General features: G+C 45.3%; 1 protein-coding gene and 1 long non-coding RNA gene across 8 annotated transcripts in view; one reads left to right on the forward strand and one right to left on the reverse strand.

Annotated features, from left to right (window-relative positions):
• diaph2 (diaphanous-related formin 2) overlaps nucleotides 1-20,522 on the reverse strand; it is a 471,059-nt gene that overhangs the window by 64,470 nt on the left and 386,067 nt on the right. For 6 of the 7 annotated variants that reach the window (XM_052073363.1, XM_052073392.1, XM_052073354.1 and 3 more), the window contains 2 exons: nucleotides 14,255-14,347; nucleotides 12,759-12,824 (listed from right to left, as the gene is read on the reverse strand). In XM_052073363.1, coding sequence (XP_051929323.1) covers nucleotides 12,759-12,824; nucleotides 14,255-14,347 — 159 coding nt within the window. The remainder of the gene's footprint in view (nucleotides 1-12,758; nucleotides 12,825-14,254; nucleotides 14,348-20,522) is intronic. The other variant, XM_052073383.1, reaches the window with a different exon arrangement.
• The window catches only part of LOC127608270 (uncharacterized), a 147,591-nt gene continuing 130,301 nt past the window's right edge, over nucleotides 3,233-20,522 (forward strand). Inside the window, exons 1-2 of the long non-coding RNA XR_007964228.1 lie at nucleotides 3,233-3,596; nucleotides 8,034-8,149. This is a non-coding gene — a long non-coding RNA (uncharacterized LOC127608270). The remainder of the gene's footprint in view (nucleotides 3,597-8,033; nucleotides 8,150-20,522) is intronic.

The raw sequence follows: 20,522 nt of genomic DNA on the forward strand, positions 1-20,522 counted from the left end.
CGGCTTGAATAAACCATGCCTCCAAGTTTCCAAACTGGCATACTTTGTACAACTGAAGGAGTGGACCAAAGGTCCTCTGGCAGACCTCTAGCTAGAAATATTGCCTTCCAAAGCTAATGCCCTTAAATTGCACACACGGGTGCAGTTAAGCTTTGCTTGTTCCCTCAGTAGCTTACAACAGCAAATATGTCATTGGGAGAATAAACAACAATTACACTCTCTACGCCTCTAATTACATCATCTTATGTTACTATCACGAGCGAGGGGACATGTGATTAAAAGGCACAAACAAAAGCACAATGTATTAATGCATGAGTGTATCCGACAAATAAAAAAGCCCCCCCCCCCCCCACACCCCGAAAAAGGGGGTGCAAGGGAGGATAGCATGAGGAGACCACTCACAGGTATTTGGGGGTCAACTACGACAGTAAAGGGGATTGTCTGTAATAGAGTGCTGCTGAAGCATTGAGGAGACTCAAAAAGGTAAGAAACCGAGCAACAGAAAAGAAATCATGGGAAGAGACCAAAAGATATAAAATTACATTCAACTGTAAACCAATGTACTCCAAAGGTAAAATGGCCCATTTCACTTTTCCATTACAATGAGAGCGGGTCCCCTCAACTCTGGGTGAACCGTGTCCATCAACTGACTTGTTTTGTTTGCTGTAAAATGTCCAACCAACTTCAGCCCTTTTAGTTTCTTTGATGCTTTGAGCAAATGGAGATCACCATCATATCCTTAAGGCCCATCAATAAATATACCTGACTCAAATAAACTGATAAATAAATGAAACGGAGGGGGGGGGGGGGCATAGCAAATTGGCATTAGTCGATGGGAGCATCTTATGCATTGTCATGCTTAACTGGGCGGGTGGGGTGTACCAGTGTAGTGGCGCCATAGTATTCTAATTTTTATTTTTTTTAATCAACAATTCTGGATTTTGAACTTATTTCTCCCTATTTATGCTCACTAATGCCTGTGCCTTTGTCATCTTCACATTCTCATGTACAACCATTTCTCCATTCATTAGCGATATGCACCGTCATATCGCTGTCTTCTTGGTCTGATCTCTATTGAGTTCAAGTCGACTGTCATAGTTACTTAGAAAGATAACAACACTGTGAATGAAGACACTCAGGGGAGCTTTTTAGAACTATGCGAAATGTACAAAGAAAACAAGCTCTTTGGACAAAATGAATAATTTGACCAAATGTCTTGCATAAAACAAATATGCCTCTCAAATGTAGAGTTCAGATCACATGCCTGAAGTGCATCTACAATGCAACTCAACTTCACGAGACATATTTTGGTCATAGACAGCTGTTTCGTTGTTTTTATCTTTCATTGCAAACTGCAGTTAAATATTTTAAAACCTATATATGAATGTTAAAATGTGAAACAAATTTTAGTTGCCCTGCAATAGATTTTTGCTCGTTGCATTAAAATAGTTTCAAAGCTGATTGAAACAGAGTGTGAGAGTTGTGTGTTAGAGTTCAGCGGTCCAATCTACTTTGTCTGGGTTTTTTAAATGTATATATTTATTTCCCTTCTCATGGTCTCACCACCCGTGGGAGGGGTCAAAGGGGTCTGGTGCAATGCGAGCTGGGCGGCAGCCAAAGGCAGGGACCCTGGCGGTCCGATCCTCGGCTGCAGAAGCTAGCTCTTGGGACATGGAATGTCACCTCTCTGGCAGGGAAGGAGCCCGAACTGGTGTGTGAGGCAGAGAAGTTCCGACTGGATATAGTCGGACTTGCCTCCACACACAGCCTGGGTTCTGGTACCAGTTCTCTCGAGAGGGGTTGAACTCTCTTCCACTCTGGAGTTGCTCACGGTGAGAGGCGCAGAGCAGGTGTGGGCATACTTATTGCCCCCCGGCTCAGTGCCTGTACATTGGGGTTCACATCGGTGGACGAGAGGGTTGCATCCCTCCGCCTGCGGGTGGGGGGACGGGTCCTGACTGTTGTTTGTGCATATGCACCAAACAGCAGCTTAGCATACCCACCCTTTTTGGAGTCCTTGGAGGGTGTGCTGGAGAGTACTCCTGCTGGGGACTCCCTTGTTCTGTTGGGGGACTTCAATGCTCACGTGGGCAATGACAGTGAGACCTGGAGGGGCGTGATTGGGAGGAACGGCCCCCCCGATCTGAACCCGAGTGGTGTTTTGTTATTGGACTTCTGTGCTCGTCACGGATTGTCCATAACGAACACCTTGTTCAAACATAAGGGTGTCCATATGTGCACTTGGCACCAGGACACCCTAGGCTGTAGTTCGATGATCGACCTTGTGGTCGTGTCATCGGATTTGCGGCCGCATGTTCTGGACACTCGGGTGAAGAGAGGGGCGGAGCTGTCAACTGATCACCACCTGGTGGTGAGTAGGCTCCGATGGTGAGGGAAGATGCCGGTCCGTCCTGGCAGACCCAAACGTATTGTGAGGGTTTGTTGGGAGCGTCTGGCGGAATCCCCTATCAGAAGGAGTTTCAACTCCCACCTCCGACAGAGCTTTTCCCATGTTCCGGGGGAGACGGGGGACATTGAGTCCGAGTGGACCATGTTCCGTGCCTCTATTGTTGAGGCGGCCAATCTGAGTTGTGGCCGTAAGGTGGTTGGTGCCTGTCGTGGCGGCAACCCTCGTACTCGCTGGTGGACACCAGCAGTAAGGGATGCCGTCAAGCTGAAGAAGGAGTCTTATCGAGCCTTTATGGCCTGTGGGACCCCAGAGGCAGCTGACGGGTACCGACTGGCCAAGCGGAACGCAGCTTCGGTGGTCGCCGAGGCAAAAACCCGAGCATGGGAAGAGTTCGGTGAGGCCATGGAAGCCGACTTCCGGACGGCTTCGAGGAAATTCTGGTCCACAATCCGACGTCTCAGGAGGGGGAAGCAGTGCACCACTAACACTGTGTACAGTGGGGATGGGGCGCTGCTGACTTCGACTCGGGATGTTGTGAACCGGTGGGCAGAGTACTTCGAAGACCTCCTCAACTCCACCAACATGCCTTCCTTGGAGGAAGCAGAGCCTGGGGACTCTGAGGTGGGCTCTCCTTTCTCTGTGGTTGAAGTCACCGATGTGGTTAAAAAGCTCCTCGGTGGCAAGGCCCCAGGGGTGGATGAGATCCGCCCAGAGTTCCTCAAGGTTCTGGATGTTGTGGGGCTGTCCTGGTTGACACGCCTCTGCAACATCGCGTGGTCAACGGGGAGAGTGCCTCTGGATTGGCAGACCGGGGTGCTAGTCCCTCTTTTTAAAAAGGGGGACCGGAGGGTGTGTTCCAACTACAGAGGGATCACACTCCTCAGCCTCCCTGGTAAGGTCTATTCAGGGGTGCTGGAGAGGAGGGTCCGTCAGGAAGTCGAGCCTCAGATTGAGGAGGAGCAGTGTGGTTTTCGTCCCGGCCGTGGAACAGTGGACCAGCTCTACACCCTTAGCAGGGTTCTCGAGGGTATGTGGGAATTCGCCCAACCAGTCTACATGTGTTTTGTGGACTTGGAGAAGGCGTTTGACCGTGTCCCTCGGGGAGTTCTGTGGGGGGTGCTTCGTGGGTATGGAGTACCGAACCCCCTGATACGGGCTGTTCGGTCACTATACCACCGATGTCAGAGTTTGGTTCGCATTGCCGGCAGTAAGTCGGAATCGTTTCCAGTGAGGGTAGGACTCCGCCAAGGCTGCCCTTTGTCACCGATTCTGTTCATAACCTTCATGGACAGAATCTCTAGGCGCAGCCGAAGCGTTGAGGGGGTCCGTTTTGGTGGCCTCAGTATTGCATCCCTGCTTTTTGCAGATGATGTGGTGCTGTTGGCTCCTTCAAACAGGGCTCTCCAACTCTCACTGGAGCGTTTCGCAGCCGAGTGTGAAGCGGTTGGGATGAAAATCAGCACCTCCAAATCTGAAACCATGGTCCTCAGTCGGAAAAGGGTGGAGTGCCCCCTCCGGGTCGGGGGGGAGATCTTGCCCCAAGTGGAGGAGTTTAAGTATCTTGGGGTCTTGTTCACGAGTGAGGGCAGGAGGGAGCGAGAGATCGACAGGCGGATCGGTGCAGCGTCTGCTGTGATGCGGACGTTGTATCGGTCTGTCGTGGTGAAGAAGGAGCTGAGCCAAAGGGCGAAGCTCTCAATTTACCGGTCGATCTACGTTCTAACCCTCATCTATGGTCACGAGCTATGGGTCGTGACCGAAAGAACGAGATCCCGGATACAAGCGGCCGAAATGGGTTTTCTCCACAGGGTGTCCGGGCTCTCCCTTAGAGATAAGGTGAGAAGCTCGGTCATCCGGGAGGGGCTCAGATTCGAGCCGCTTCTCCTCCACATCGAGAGGAGCCAGATGAGGTGGCTTGGGTATCTGATTCGGATGCCTCCTGAGCGCCTCCCTGGTGAGGTGTTCCGGGCATGTCCCACCGGAAGGAGACCCCAAGGAAGACCCAGGACACGCTGGAGAGACTATGTCACCCAGCTGGCCTGGGAACGTCTCGGGATCCCCCGGGGAGAGCTGGAAGAAGTAGCTAGGGAGAGGGACGTCTGGGCTTCCCTGCTAAAGCTGTTGCCCCCGCGACCCGGTCCCGGATAAGCGGTAGAAGATGGATGGATGGATGGATATTTATTTCCCCCCCTTTGGCTGAATACGCATTTTATTATTCACGAATGTCCAAAGAAACCCTTTCCTCAAGGTTATGCTTTGTCGGTTGGGTTTGTTTTCCTGTACAGTTCTCTTACTTCTTATTGACTTGAAGCTAATTGAAGAAACATCAAACAATATAAAAATATGTATTAAAAAATGGTTTGAGACCGTGCCATTTCCCATTTACCTTCCCGTCATTGTGTTTTTACAAGATTGGGCGGCTGAAATGTTTTCTAAAGCTTTGAGCAGAGCTTGTCAGTCTTCATGATATTTATGTTAGCTTCAATTAAGAGGACACATTTATCAATTACACAGTATTCACTTCCATATAAAAGACCATTATTCAGGCTTAGTGTAAACCCCGACAATCATGCAAAACCAGTATGTTGTCATCGTGTTCTAGTGTCTTCACCTCCAAGCTAAAAGCATGACATACAATATTATTTATTTGATATCTTTGTTCCCCACATTCCTGTTTCAAATGCATAACCTGAATTGATCACTCTTTGACGTGTGATCTCTTTATTGGCATCTAATGGTATTACCACTATCACTCATCTCTTGATTTGCTGTTAGTAGACTCTAAAGCCCAGGAAGTCAAATTAAGTCCTCCTCATTGCAGTCGACAGACTGTATTGATAGTGTCACAGTCTTCAAAATACAAACGTCAACAGAGACGTTTTATCGAAAATGGATTAATAACAGTCATGTCGCCTGGAGAGAGGTGAAAAGAAAGCAGGGAGGACAACAAAAAAACAAACTTCTGAAGCAAGAAGAAGACATATTTGATTGTGTTTCCTATTGTGAGAAGAACAAACAGGCGTCCAACCCCGATGCACATTTGCATTTTTCTCCATCTGATCATCAGCTGGCCCTGCTCTATTTCTAATGCAATGCATGACGTATAATTCACCCAAAGTAACTTGTTCATCCTTCAACACTAAGTACGATAGCTCAGGCTGTATTACGTTATATGAGGGCTATTTTTCAGTGAGTGGGATGATCTTGCTGCCGGCCCCTTTATTGGGCATTTCCTCGGCTTTAAACACTGCAAATTTATAGCTCTAATAGGAATTCATCTCAGAATGAACCACGTCAAGCCTATTGTGTGGATGTGCCCCGGGTGAAAATAAGATAAAACCCGCCATTATGGGATCTCCAAAGCATATTTGCCCTCCGAAATTGATCCACTATTGACAATTTACACTAAGGGTGACCTTTCATAACTGCCCCCAACACTCGCGAGGCAATATTGTTCAGAGACTAAGCAAGAAGAAGAAGAAAAAAAGACCCGCTGAATAGACTCCAGGATATTATTGGATCTCATAAGCTAGTAGAGGCTAGTTCATTGACGGCTCAATAAGCACTTGGGTCGCAGTAGTTTTTGCATCAATGATCCGCTTGGTGGTCGAACAGAATTATTGTTTATTCAGCTCTGCCAAGGAGATTGTTTGGTGTACTATTTCGGGCTGGCGTACAGGTTTAGGAAGAGCCAAGAGCCACTGCTTGGCAGAAATGAGAATAATCAGTTAAGAATATTTTTTTTTACTTTGTTACTTTGCTTGAGCATTTTCCATCATGTTTCTTAACTTCTGCATGAAAAATGACCAAAATGTTTACATTCTGTGCCCATTAGGTGTATATGCAGTATGAAGGTAACATTGAGCATATGTAATCATCTTCTCCCAGGAAATGCCCACGCTTTGGGGTACGAATCTTAATAAATAAATAAATAAATAAGTGCCCAGGTGGAATTTCATGACTCTAGTCTGCATTCCTGCTTCTAATTGTAGTCCTTGTCCTGGTTTCGTGCAGAGCCTGACTGGAATGCCATTGGTTGAATTTTCAATCACTGTTTATGTAGTCGGGTGGCCCAGCCGTCCAGTGGTTAGCGCGTTGACCTCACAGTGCAGAGGTACCAGGTTCGATTCCAGTTCCGGCCTCCCTGTGTGAAGTTTGCATGTTCTCCCCGGTCCTGCGTGGGCTTTCTCCAGGTCATACGGTTTCCTCCCACATTTCAAAAACATGCATGGCAGGCTGATTGGACGCTCTAAATTGTCCCTAGTTGTGAATGTGAGCGTGAATGGTTGTTCGTCTCTGTGTGCCCTGCGATTGGCTGGCAACCAGTTCAGGGTTTCCCCCGCCTACTGCCCGAAGACAGCTGGGATAGGCTCCAGCACTCTCCGCGACACTTGTGAGGATAAACGGATCGGAAGATGTATGAATTAATTTTTATGCAGTCATACATCCATGTCAATTATTACAAATGATGACAGAATATGCGGGTTCAATTTTGGGCGCTGGCTTTCCTGTGTGGAGTTTTCATGTTCTATTATCTAGTATTGTAAAAAACAAAACAAAAAAAACGCGTGGTAGAGAATGGTTGTTTATGTGCTCCATTCTTGGCTGGCGAGTAGTTCAAGGTGTACCTCGCCAACCGCTCAAAGCCGGCTGGGATAGGCTCTAGCACACCCGCAATCATTGTGGGGATACGTGGCTGAGATAATTGATGGATGGATGGGTCGTTATTACATATTTGCAGTCGCTGATGTGGTAATGATGATGGTATTTTTATTTTTATCACAATTATGACTATAATTCATCTGCATCGATCCATTATTAATGCAAGATTTGCTCGCTAGAAGTCATTTATTACTTATGCCCAGCAATCAACAACAAATATGCTATAGTCTACAATTGGATGTTGAATAATACTGCATGAGTCACTGGTGGTGCAGTGGTACACTCGCCTTATTTCTGAGCGGGCAGCGTGGGATCGGTTCCCACTCTGTTACGGTGTGGATGTGAGTGCAAATGGTTTGTCTATGTATGTGCCCTGCGACTGACTGCCGACCAGTTCAGGGTGTCGTCTGCCTTCCACTCAAAGTCAGCTGGGATAGGCTCCAGCAACTCCCCGCAACCATGTTCACGATAAGCGGTCTTGAAAATGGAGGGATCGATGGATAACACATTGTTCGAACTATTAAGATAAAGAAGCAAAATAATTTACAAGATCAGGTGTAGGTAAGCAGCGAGAGTGCCTCTGGATTGGCAGACCGGGGTGGTAGTCCCTCTTTTTAAAAAGGGGGACCGGAGTGGGTGTTCCAACTACAGAGGGATCACACTCCTCAGCCTCCCTGGTAAGGTCTATTCAGGGGGGCTGGAGAGGAGCGTCCGTCAGGAAGTCAAGCCTCAGATTGAGGAGGAGCAGTGTGGTTTTCTTAGAACAGTGGACCAGCTGTAGACCCTTAGCAGGGTGCTCGAGGGTATGTGGCAATTCACCCAACCAGTTTACATCTGTTTTGTGGACTTGGAGAAGGCGTTTGACCGTGTCCCTCGGGGAGTTCTGTGGGGGGTGCTTCGTGGGTATGGAGTACCGAACCCCCTGATACGGGCTGTTCGGTCACTATACCACCGATGTCAGAGTTTGTTTCGCATTGCCGGCAGTAAGTCGGAATTGTTTCCAGTGGGGATAGGACTCCGCCAAGGCTGCCCTTTTTCGCCGATTCTGTTCATAACCTTTATGGACAGAATTTCTAGGTGCAGCCAAAGCGTTGAGGGGGTCCGTTTTGGGGGCCTCAGTATTGCATCCCTGCTTTTTGCAGATGATGTGGTGCTGTTGGCTCCTTCAAACAGTGCTCTCCAACTCTCACTGGAGCGTTTCGCAGCCGAGTGTGAAGCGGTTGGGATGAACATCAGCACCTCCAAATCTGAAACCATGGTCCTCAGTCGGAAAAGGGTGGAGTGCCCCCTCCGGGTCGGGGATAAGATCTTGCCCCAAGTGGAGGAGTTCAAGTATCTTGGGGTCTTGTTCACGAGTGGGGGCAGGAGGGAGCGGGAGATCAACAGGCGGATCGGTGCAGCGTCTGCTGTGATGCGGACGTTGTATCGGTCTGTCGTAGTGAAGTAGGAGCTGAGCCAAAGGGTGAAGCCCTCAATTTACCGGTCGATCTACGTTCCAACCCTCATCTTTGGTCACGAGATATGGGTCGTGACCGAAAGAACGAGATCCCGGTTACAAGCGGCCGAAATGACTTTTCTCCGCAGGGTGTCTGGGCTCTCCCTTAGAGATAAGGTGAGAAGCTCGGTCATCCGCTAGGGGCTCAAAGTCGAGCCCCTTCTCCTCCACATCGAGAGGAGCCAGATGAGGTGGCTTGGGCATCTGATTCGGATGCCTCCTGAACGCCTCTCTGGTGAGGTGTTCCGGGCATGTCCCACCGGAAAGAGACCCAGAGGAAGACCCAGGGCACGCTGGAGAGACTGTCACCCAGCTGGCCTGGGAATGCCTCGGGATCCCCCGGGGAGAGCTGGAAGAAGTAGCTAGGGAGAGGGAAGTCTGGGCTTCCCTGCTAAAGCTGTTGCCACCGCGCCCCGGTCCCGGATAAGCGGTAGATGATGGATGGATGGATGGATGGATGGATGAATGGAGGTGTAGGTAAGTGTCTTTTGGGGGTCAAAAGCATGGTGTACATGCTTTTCTACGCCCGAGGGCATCACCTCTAGAAAGTAGTGGCACAGAAGTGTGCATATCTGCCTTACCTTTCCTTATCTATGGGAAACAGGTGATAGATTTCAAACAGCACCACTTCACTCTCATCTTGCATTTTAATATCTCAAATCTGCTAAAGCCATCCAAGCAAAAGTATGAGGCACGAATCCTGCGGGCCTCTTCGTCTGAAATCACGTTAGCTCCACTTCCTGCTGGATTGCCTCCAGGGCCGCTTCGATGAATAGCATCTATTAACATCAGGAGTGCACGCCCGGAGGAGGCCTTAGCTCTCAACTTTGAAATATCAAACGGAAACGGTCATATGTGTTTGAGAATGTGAGTGGGAAGCACTGTTTTGAGTGGAACGGCCAGAAAAGTTGCAAAAGAGTAGAGAGGAACACGCTGCGTCCAAACGAACCCCAAAAGTATAAGTTACTTTCATGTATTTTAGGGAATGAGGATTTTAAAAAAGTCAGACCGCGGCAAAATGCCTTGCAATATGAGGGTCATTTGGAAAACAAACACGACAATAATATGCAGTGAAATATTATTTCTGGCAAAAATGACGTTGGGGGATAAAGCACAACAATGGGGTGTTTAGCATCGCCAGCAGCTTTTCCATCAGATGCCTCCCTTGGGCCTCTTCGTTTTGCCTCTTTGCAGATTCATCCACTTTACTTCTTTAAAATTTCATGAAATAAATGAGGTAATTTCATCTTCATTAAACATACAGAGGGGCGTGTGTGTGTGTGTGTGTGTGAAGGGGGGGGGGGCTCTCTGATATGACCCTTTGAATTAAACGGAGGGGTTTCAAAAGATTAGAGAGGTGGGCTGAAGCTCCATGATTTGAGTAAGCATGGTATGGCTACATGTATATTTTTAAGGAGAGTTTGAATTATAACCGCCTACTCTTCAATATCAAATAAGTCATTGAGAGGCTTACTATGCAGAAGTGACAATGGAACTTTTGATAGAATGACCCATGAAGGTGAAGCGGGATAACAGCACCAGAAAGCAATGTAGACTGAAGCCCTGGTTTGGGAATGTAATGATGTTGAAAAGACAGTAAATATATAAGATTGTCAGGCCTCTCTTTGAAAACCGATAGATGTGTCTTTTGGGATGCCCCTCGCTATGAACGACCCACTGAGTCTGTGGCTTTCATCCCTGACCGAAAATCGATGGAGCAGGATGTATGAGGGGCTTGTGTTTTAAATCTGCCAATCTTCTGCTAGATACCTGGGTAACTGTCTTCGCACGGAGAGAACCAAGGAAATAGAAAATGAGCAGCCTAACTCTAGCTTGATTTTCTTTTTCAAATATACACATATGCTCATTCGTCTTAGGCCATCTCGATTCAATATCGCTCTGTATTTAATGTATTATCTTGCAGAAATTCCCCAAGACTCCATCAGTCCTCCCATTTTTCGGAGCTGAATTAGGACTGTCTGGTGTAATTGTGTAACACATGCACGGAGCCTTCGGGGTTAGCTTTTCCATCTCATACAAAGTGGAGACAAGGAAATGGGAAATGCTTGTAGAATTGGGCCTAATTGTGACTGGCAACACCAAGAATTGCACTGAGCCTGACACCGGAGGTAGTCTGCTGGAGGAGAGTTCAGCCCGAAAGACGACAGGGAGACACTCGCTGGTTTGAAATCAACTTACGTTGACGCAAGTTAGAGAGACTCTCGGTTTGAGGGGGCTGCTGAAGAGGACACTAAGTTAATCAAGCTTTAAAAGCATCAGATGACAATAGTTGTGACAAGTAGGAGGGGATACATTTGGTACACTGACTGAATCAACCGCTTTGCTTCCTTCAGTAGTATACTACTGAATTTCCCCATTCAGAGTGAAACATATTGCCTCAAACGCTGCAATGCCCAACCATATGCTGACGTGAACCCATCTCAGGATGCAACTTCTTGAATATTTGTGTTTGTTTCTATGCCTAATTCAGTAAATATTAACCTTAATTTTCATCCTAACTGCTAACACCAAGCAAATTTAAACTAATTGAGCTCAGGAGCAGAACTTAATGGGCTTTCACTTGTATAGCACTTTTCTAATTTAGCTGCCGGTACTCAAAGCGCTTTCACACTTCATTCCTCATTTACCTTTGGATGACATAGCATCAGGGGCAACTGTGTATCTGCTCAATGACGCTTCAAAATGTTCACAAGCGTTGAGGACCGAACACGCAACCTTCAGGCTGGGAGACGACCCTTCTTCCACTGATCCATGCTGCCGCTGTGATCTTGGGTGATCCTACTGACTCGAAAAGTATCACAACGGCACCGAAAAGCAAACAGTTCACAGCCCAAAAAGACACTCCACATGTAGGCTCATCACACCCAATTTACAATTGTTTTCTAACCACCAATTGTCACGCTCCATTGGCGCTAAGAGGTCGACGCCATTTGCAAACAGAAACTAGAAAGCCGGCCTGCCCTAGGGATTCCGTTCATTCAAGTCAAAACATCAAAGTGGACCCTCTGTGTCCCATGAGATTCCACTCATACAATAAAGTAAATGAGAAAGGGCCTCAGCCCTGTGAAGGTTTTGAATACCCAGGCGATAAGGGCTTCTTATGAATGTTATGATTGCCTGTTCAAGGTTCTGTGGAGTTTGATTGAACAAACTTACATCTTCGTTCTATCTTGTAACGCATGGTTGGGGCCTTCTGCACAGAAGCAAACTCCCAACAGTTGGCAATATAAAGTATGTTCACAGCAAAGGTTCAATATCGTTCACTTCCCAAGGCCCCTCAAGTCATGAAAAAATAAATTTGACTCTCCCCGGGCCTGCGTGGGTTTTCTCCGGGTGCTTCGGTTTCCTCCCACACTCCAAAAACATGCATGGCAGGCTGATTGAACACTCTAAATTGTCCCTAGGTGTGAGTGTGAGCGTGGATGGTTGTTCGTCTCTGTGTGCCCTGTGATTGGCTGGCAACCAATTCGGGGTGTCCCCCGCCTGCTGCCCGAAGACAGCTGGGATAGGCTCCAGCACCCCCCGCGACCCTAGTGAGGATCAAGCGCCTCGGAAGATGAATGAATGAATGAATGAATAATTATAAAAGTGTTTGTTCAGAGCCGCTGAATGTAATTTAGACCTCATTAAATTTTAGATGCACAGGTGTTCATACAAATATGCACTTTTTCAGACACCTTTCAAGATACAAAGAAAAAGGTGCAGCACTTGGCTAAGTTGTTTACTGAATAAAAGTGAAAATGAAAGTCATTAATACGCGATAGGGACAAACATTCGCTGAAGTTTACATACATAACACAGAAAAGTGCCGTTCCAACACAGGTATTAAGGAAAGTTAATTTGTGAATTAGGTTTTTCAAAGTTTGGCATAAAAAAATCAAAACACCACAAGTGACGATGCTGGGGCTGTTAGGAGCATGACGCGATGACTTGAGCTGCTCTACAAAAAGCAGAAAAAAAATGCTGTGATGGAGGCTTTTCGGTGTCATTCTTTGGCAAACACAAAAATCCAGCATTTTAACATTAGCCTTTGCAAAGTAACACAAAACAGCTCAGCAGAGGCCTCTGGGTGTTGGAGAGCAGCTCGGCAAAAAGGAAGGTTGGAGTTATGCAGCCAGGATTAAAGCAGGTTATATATATACATATAAAAAGGGACTTAAAAACACACACCTAGGGTTCTGTAAGCATAGTTAGCAGTCGGCCACCGAGAGCCCGGACTGGAAGGACTTTGATCACCTGGAAACATGTTGTAGATGCAGAGGAGGGGAAGAAAAGAGATCAGATTGAAAGAAGGAAAGGTGGGATGGATGTGTAAGAAAAGAGAAAACGGCATTAGAGATTTGTTTTAGCATGAAAGAAACTCCCTACAACAAATTGCGGAAGTGATCAAATGTCATGACACTGATTCAAAACCCAGAGAAAGAAAGATGGAATTTAAGCGGTGTAAGTAAGAGTAAAACATAATGTATTTCCTCAAATAGTGGCTTCCACAGTACGAAAGGCTATTCACCACCAAGATAGACATGCTTTTTGACCCCAGGTGGTACCACTGTAGTTAATTCTTAGATATGGCTAATACATCCAGATGTGACATCTGCAAAGTTTGGAGGTTCATGAAAAATAAAAAAACAAACAAACAAAAAAAAACAACACTGTTATTTGCAAACTACAAACCATTTCAACAGTGACCGTAGCACAATTAGGGATTAAAGTAGATTTTTCTATTAAAAATGCATTTTACAAATACGGATCTCCCTCTAAAAAAATGACTTGATACCGGTACATAAAAACACTGAAAGGCCACTATGTGTGAACATACAGTTGGTTTTACTTTATACTGTCATAGTATTGAAATGAGGGAATGCATACATTCACTTGCACTAAAAAGCTGTCGCATGATAAACAAAACATCAATAACTTGAGGAATATTAACCCAGGGATTGACGAATTATGAAAAAGAATGGTCCAAAGAATCAAGTGAGTATAGACATGTGATTGGAAACCTTTAAAATCAAATTGAAGGAAGGTTATGTTCATATAATTCAGAATGGTCACACGTTTTCTATATGTCATCATCAGCACCGGCCAATGACCATGGCCAATATCATGGTGATAGATAAACAATCTTTGAAGCGTCATCATAGATTTTTTTTCCCCTGGCCAGTTGCAAGGTGTGGAACTGAAATTTCACCATTTACATCAAACATAAAGCAAACACAATTAATGAGGGTCAATATAAGTAGAAAGTTCAACACAAATGATGAAAACCCCTTAAAAAAGTAAGAGGCCATCTTGGCAGAAGGGATTATTTTGTTACCACGCTGCACAAAGTCATCTTCTGTCAAACACTACAGGCACCCTGGCAACACAGTCATGAGTGTTTTATTATCTGCAAAGGGACAAGACATTGCTAATGAAATCCACTAGCCCTCATGTGTACTTGTTTCTACGACACGTTTGCTTGAAGATGTGTCTTTATACATGAATCAATACCTGTATTCACAACACCAAGGGGGTACAAGCAATCGGCAGATTCAGAATCGGATCATTTTCAAATTAGCCTCTGTTATCTGCCATTTTCTTGCTACGTGATGAATTTTAAAGTGTGCGAACAAGCAAACTTCCCGTTGCTACAAATCCAAAGCCAAAGTTTTGGTCTGTCTTACCGTTGCGCGGCGTTCGTTTTCGCCGATCACGGAAGGCTTCTCCCGACTGCAGAGCTTCCATCAGGCTGTCCATCACTCCAGTTTCATCTCCCTCTGTTGGAGAACACACAATAAGCAAGAGTGTAAATACTACTGTGTATTTAGGATGAGTGTGTACCAGTGGCGGATGCTGATCTGTCAAGGAGGGGAAGCTCAATTTTGGCCGACATCATAAAATGTGTCCATTTATTTGTATGTGAATTCTACACTCCATTCCTTTTCAGGAAAACTATCTGTGACCCTGTCATACCAACAAGATGTCTTTTCCAGGGACTTAACTAGTGTCCTACAACTACAGCAACTACAATAAAACCCACCAGAAATAAAAGATTAATTTGTCGCTAGTCGTTTTCAACAAAGAGAGTATAGCTAAGATGATTAGAAGAAGCCTCCAGTTCAACTTAGAACAGAATGAGAATTGAAAGATGCTCCCATGGACGCCTACACCAAAAGATCGGTGATTGGTTCATTTCGCTGTCAATCAAAAAGAGATTCAGCCACAGACAGAGCATCCAATCATCATGCAGAAAAGCTCAGCGTCCCGGGCCAGCCGATACACACCCACTGTCCATAGACTCCCAGAGACGCTGAGCGTCCGGTGGGCGGCACAAAACCAGCATTTATCCAATGACTCATCTCGTTTCAATGCATTGGGACTACTCTCTAGACGCCCAGCGTCCGCGCTGTAGACACTCAGTGTCCACACAGTTTAAAGCACAGTGAAGCTGCGGGAATGAATGAGAAGAGAGTCGTGTCATAACCAGTCTTAAGAAGCTGATTCAGCTAATTCATTAATTATAAACTAAGGAAAAGAATGAGTCGCAACTGTTCCTGACAATAAAAGTGTCTCTGAGAGATGCCGGTCCTTTCTCAATAAACTACCGGGAGGATGAAGTACATTTAAAGCTTCACGACTAATACAGACAGGGGAGCTTTGAGACGGAAGCATCCACAGATTGTCACTGACAGATATTCCTTTTTCGTGGCTAACACAGGGGAGCTAAGTGCTCTTTACAAAGACTTAGTAGGGCACCGCTCAATGCACTGCCCCTCTGTCACTGTTAGGTTAATGACACCAAAACCAGCCTTCAAAAAGTATCACCCCACAGTACAGCCAAATCCACGGCGTGGATTTGAGTAGAAATTTGAGAGCGCTAAAAGGACAGGTTGGCCAGGCTTGGAGCACTAGGCCACTTGCAGTACGGCGCTCAACAGAGTTAAAAAAAAAAAAAAAACTGCATTGGTTCTATATCTAGGTCATCTATCTTTATGCCCCGATACTAATGAGTCACAGGGCCAACCTTTTCATCATTCCGGTCCGGAACAGGCATTATTTTAAGATAGGATCATTAGGGTGACATATAGTGGTGCCGGGGACTTTAATTCCTTAGCATACATGAGTGCTCCTGCTCAATAGTTATGTCTTGTTTTGTGCACCTTCCAAAATAAGTAGCTCGGTGCTTCACGATCAATTCTTTGCAGCTTAAGGGAGACACGGTAGTCTGACAAATTGTAAAAAAATGCAAACAGACTGAGAGCCACTCTTAATTCAGGCAAATGTCATATATGTTTACATTAGGAGAGAAAGTCTTGGGAGGACCTGTCCGCCTTGCAACCATTCATGCAAAGCAGGAGAGACAAAAACTAAAATAGAAGCACAGCATGTCTTTAGCAATTCTTTAAATTGCAAATCTTCGTTGCACTAATTTTGCTCTCTCCGTCTACCTCAAAGCCTTTTTCCCAAGGGATGCTTTGAAACCGATGTATCTGTTTATCGGTGCACTGTACTTAACGGCAATCCCGATTAAATCCAGTTTAATTACACCAAGTTTATCAGGCGAGTCAGTGCTTTTCTCAAATTGCAGCACGGCTGGTTCAAACTGAGCAAGCGTGTACAACAACTATACAACAATATGGAGAACAAACAACAGAATCTTTTGCAGCTCATACTCATAAATGTAGGCTAGCGATAGCAATTCGCACATCCGGCAGTGGCAGGTAAACATTTACCTATAACCACCTGGCACAGGAAACTTTTTGACAGCTCCTTCTTTGGTGCTTTTTTTGTTGTTGACCAAACCACAACACCACACAGGGGCACCTGACACTTTGATCAATTTGTCCTACTTCTGGCCTAACTGTAGCACAATTCATCATTCGTAATGGCCGGGACTTCAGAGCCCTGGTAGGCTGGGCTTCAGGAGGAGCACTGCAGACACGCACAAACTACATGACTAAAACGGGAAACAGACCCTCATGTCACCTAACGGTGCTCAATTAACGTGGTCCTGTTGGACTGCTGATTAAAAGCAAGCAGGCAGCAGAAAATTGGACCTTCACATGATGAACTTAATAAAAAACTCCACACAGAGTCAAACTAAACTATGTAAACTCAACAGACATAACCCAAACTTTCTAAGGTACTTAGCCAAACAATAATAAGAGGTTGTCTTTTCATCGCTGTTGATTAGTGACTTGGCAGGATGACATCAAAACTATGAACTGGATAAAACATGTCATGTTGGCACTTCATGTGTAAGACAAGTGTGTTTCTGGAGCTTCAACATGCTAAATTGGAAATGGACAAGTTACTGTTACATTACTATGAGTCTCAGTTACATGTCACATTTAAATAAATAAATAAACATTGGTTTCGCCCAGGAAGACTGTCACAGGCTTGGGTTGTGTATCACAGTGTTTTGTTTTGTTTTGTTTTGTTTTTGCACGTAAACTGGGACCAGTTTGACAACACTGTGATTTGCATGTGAAACGCAAATAAATGCAAACTTTATTTGGATGATATTGTTTCAACTTGCATCCACAAAACATAGAGTACAAAAGGAAGGAATGCACCCCCCCCACACAAAAAAAAAAAGAACCCATTAAAAGTCTTGTTGCACTGGGACCATGCTCGGTTTGTGTTTGTTTGTTTGTTTTTTCTTTTCTTTTAATGGACTATACTCCTCATATTCTGGCAATGGGGAATTCAACCGACACCCTGATGCACGGTATACTTTGTGTTGCATGCATGCTGGCAAGGAGAGATTCATGGAGGTATGCAAACTCCACTACACCACTTGAGCTGGACACATAAGACAGATAAGCACGATCCAGAAAGCCGACGAGCCTCTTTCCAACGGCTAGTTGTCATTTTTACATTTTGTTGTGCAGTGCGACTCAAATCGGTGCCCTCTGCCTCCAAAGACCAAGTCTCTACAGACTATCACAGTGCCAACTAATTTGTCATTATTGCTTTCTTCAAATCAATCAGATCGCTGTTCAGTAATCTATTGTTGTCTTTGAACAGATAGATCTTTATCCACTACTCATTGTCCATGTTGATGGTTTGCCTGCAAAAGGAATTAAAGAAGGACTAGCCTTTTACGTCAAAGAGAGAACAGACCTTTCCCCTACTTACAGGAAATTGTCTTCGTAATGGGTTGCGATGGGCTGAGACCTAAGACATTGACAAAGCCTTGGAGTGATGGAACACCTTGCGGTCACCTCAAAAGACATCCTTAATGCGCAGTAATGAGCCTATTAAAGTTGCTGCATTTTTGCTCTTGGACTAGGAGGTACTTTTTTTGAGTAGAATTGAGAGTTAAATCTTTTAGAGAAGAATGAGAGGTTCAAGACAGTCAACCTCGGACAAATTATAATGTTTTGGATCACAATATTTGCACAAAATGTCTACATCTTGAGCCTATACCAATTGTCTTTGGGCAGTAGGCGGCGGACACCCTGAACCGGTTGCCAGCCAATCACCGAGCACACGTAGACGAACAACCATTGGCGCTCACAATCACTCCCAGGGAGAATGTAAAGCGTTCCATTATCCTGTCATGCATGTTTATGGAATGTAGGAGGAAACCGGGGAGGTGTCAGAGATTTTCACTCGGACAGTTGACAAAGGCTCGACGCAGGAACAGATCGACTTTCACTGCCGGCAGGAGGTGCAGTTCTCCATGAAGTTAAGATGGCGCCCGAGTAGGCAGCCGTCAGCAAGTGCTCTCATGAGCCTTGCTTTTTTTTTTGTTGTATTTTGTTTTGTTTTGTCACTTTGTGATTGTCTTTACGTCATGTGGACCTGGTGTGGACTTTTTTCAGCATTTTTTGGCTATGACATTCATCAAGGAGGAAACTCTGTGATTGGTGGTTGTGCCTTCTCTGCACCATGGGTATACCAGCACTGTTTTTGCCTGGGAGGAATGCCGGCGCCATTTGACTGTCATTGCTGGACAGTCCCGGGACGCTTGTGTCTTGCGCCTGTTATGGGCAGCATTTTTCACAGCCCCGCTTTGTTCAGCGGAGAGATCAGTGCTGCTGAACGGTCTGCGGCTGGATGGATGTAAGTCTTGAGGAGCCGACGATGAGAAGAAAGGAGCGTTAGCGTGGATGTGGAACTGGGAGTCGCGGCTTGGAATTGAAGTGGATTTACATGGGACAGGAGATGTGAGCCAATCTCTTTTTCGCCAATGGACGCTACAGCTTCGTGTTTGCTTTCAAAACTTAGCTTGTAGCAGACGTGTGCACATTTTCAGCATGACGTCTCTGATCCAATGGTGAAAGGACACTTTGATCCTCTCCTCTTTCATCTATAACTGCTTAAGACAACAAAGTGCATGCAAGTGGTGAAGATTGCACGACTGTCTGTGTCGTATGTGTTGTGTTATTTTGACTTCAAAATGGCGCCGCGTGAGTGGCTGCCTTTCGAGCAGCTACTATATTTTGTTGTTCTACTTCTTCCTTTCATAACTTTGCTGCTGTGAATCGTGAATTTCTCCATTGCGAGACTATAAATATTTTCTCATCTTATCTTATCTTATCTTATCTTATCTTATCTTATCTTATGAAGCCACTCAGTGTGCGCTTCGCACTGTCACCCAAACCCTGCAACCTCTGCCGGCCCTTTTATTGACTGTAAATGTAAATTACAAAGAATATATCAGAAAAAACACTCCCATCTTCATTAGCATGACACCCCTCTGGACGGCCCCATTGTGTCGCCCCTCAGACAAAGCATTCTCTTGGTACCAGCAGCAACAAAAAATAACAGACACGTGTCCATTTTAACGAGCGGTGTCTGTAATCTGGCTCGTGACCCTTTCTCATGATGGAGTGTTCAAGTACTCCCTTCCGGTCAAGGTTAAATCTTTCTCTCTGAGGTACCATCTGCTCGGGTCCCTTAATCTCTCTATGCTTCCATTGTGTGCAAGATGCTCTGAACACAAGCATTTCGAGGTCAATCAAGTATGTAGCAAGATGAAACTTGAGATGACAACATTGTCTTTTTCTATTCTAACAGAAGAACATGACACCTTCCCCACAGGAAGGCCGGAGCCGGAATTGAACCATGCACCGGGAGGCCGGCATGCTAACCAGTCGACCACCGTGCCGCTTGACTAATATATCAATTTTTTTTTTTATTTAATAAATGCAGTGGATGCAATGAAGACTGTCCCCTTCTGAAAGGAATTGGTTTGTCACACGTTTCATATTCAAAGAAACCCTGGTGGTGGCTGAGTGTTTAATGAGGAGCAACTGGCGTAGCTAGCAAAGAAACAAGGTCGTAAAACACCTTCTTTGATCGTCGACAGCCAGAGCTTCTTTGACATTTAATTATTTCCAATACATATGCTGCGGGAGCGGCAACACCAAGCCTCTTCTTAGCTTGAAAACAAGACTAAGCACTGACTGTATCAATGACACATTTGCACAAACAAGCAAGTTTTAGTCCACTTCAAAACAGAAGAACAGCAGCATATGCACCAAGGTAAAGGAAGTTGTGAGAACACTGAATGAATACAAATGTCAAGTTCACTTAGAGGAGACAAATTATACCACTCATGACAATCCTAATTCAAAAATGTTTACTCAATCAAAAAAAATCAAACAACCCCCCCCATTTTAATTTATTTTCAGTATTTTTCCAAGCAATTACAATTACACTGTACATACTAGACACATGTTTAAAATAGGCCGAAAGTCAATTCTGTTGAATTTATTAAAAAAAAAACCACACACAAGTGAGGAAATAAATAATTAAACCATTATTTTGATTGACACCATTGGAAATGTATTAACTGAACCCTGCGTAGACCGAGTCCTTGTAGTTCCACTGTATTCTGCACATTTTTTGTTACTTGTTAGTTTATGGCAATAATTGTTCTGGTTGCTCTTGGAAGGATCTAATTCGAGCATGTAGGCGTAACATGATGAATCTTCTAAC

The sequence above is a fragment of the Hippocampus zosterae genome, chromosome 1 (genome assembly GCF_025434085.1).
Source record: "Hippocampus zosterae strain Florida chromosome 1, ASM2543408v3, whole genome shotgun sequence".
Lineage (NCBI taxonomy): Eukaryota > Metazoa > Chordata > Actinopteri > Syngnathiformes > Syngnathidae > Hippocampus > Hippocampus zosterae.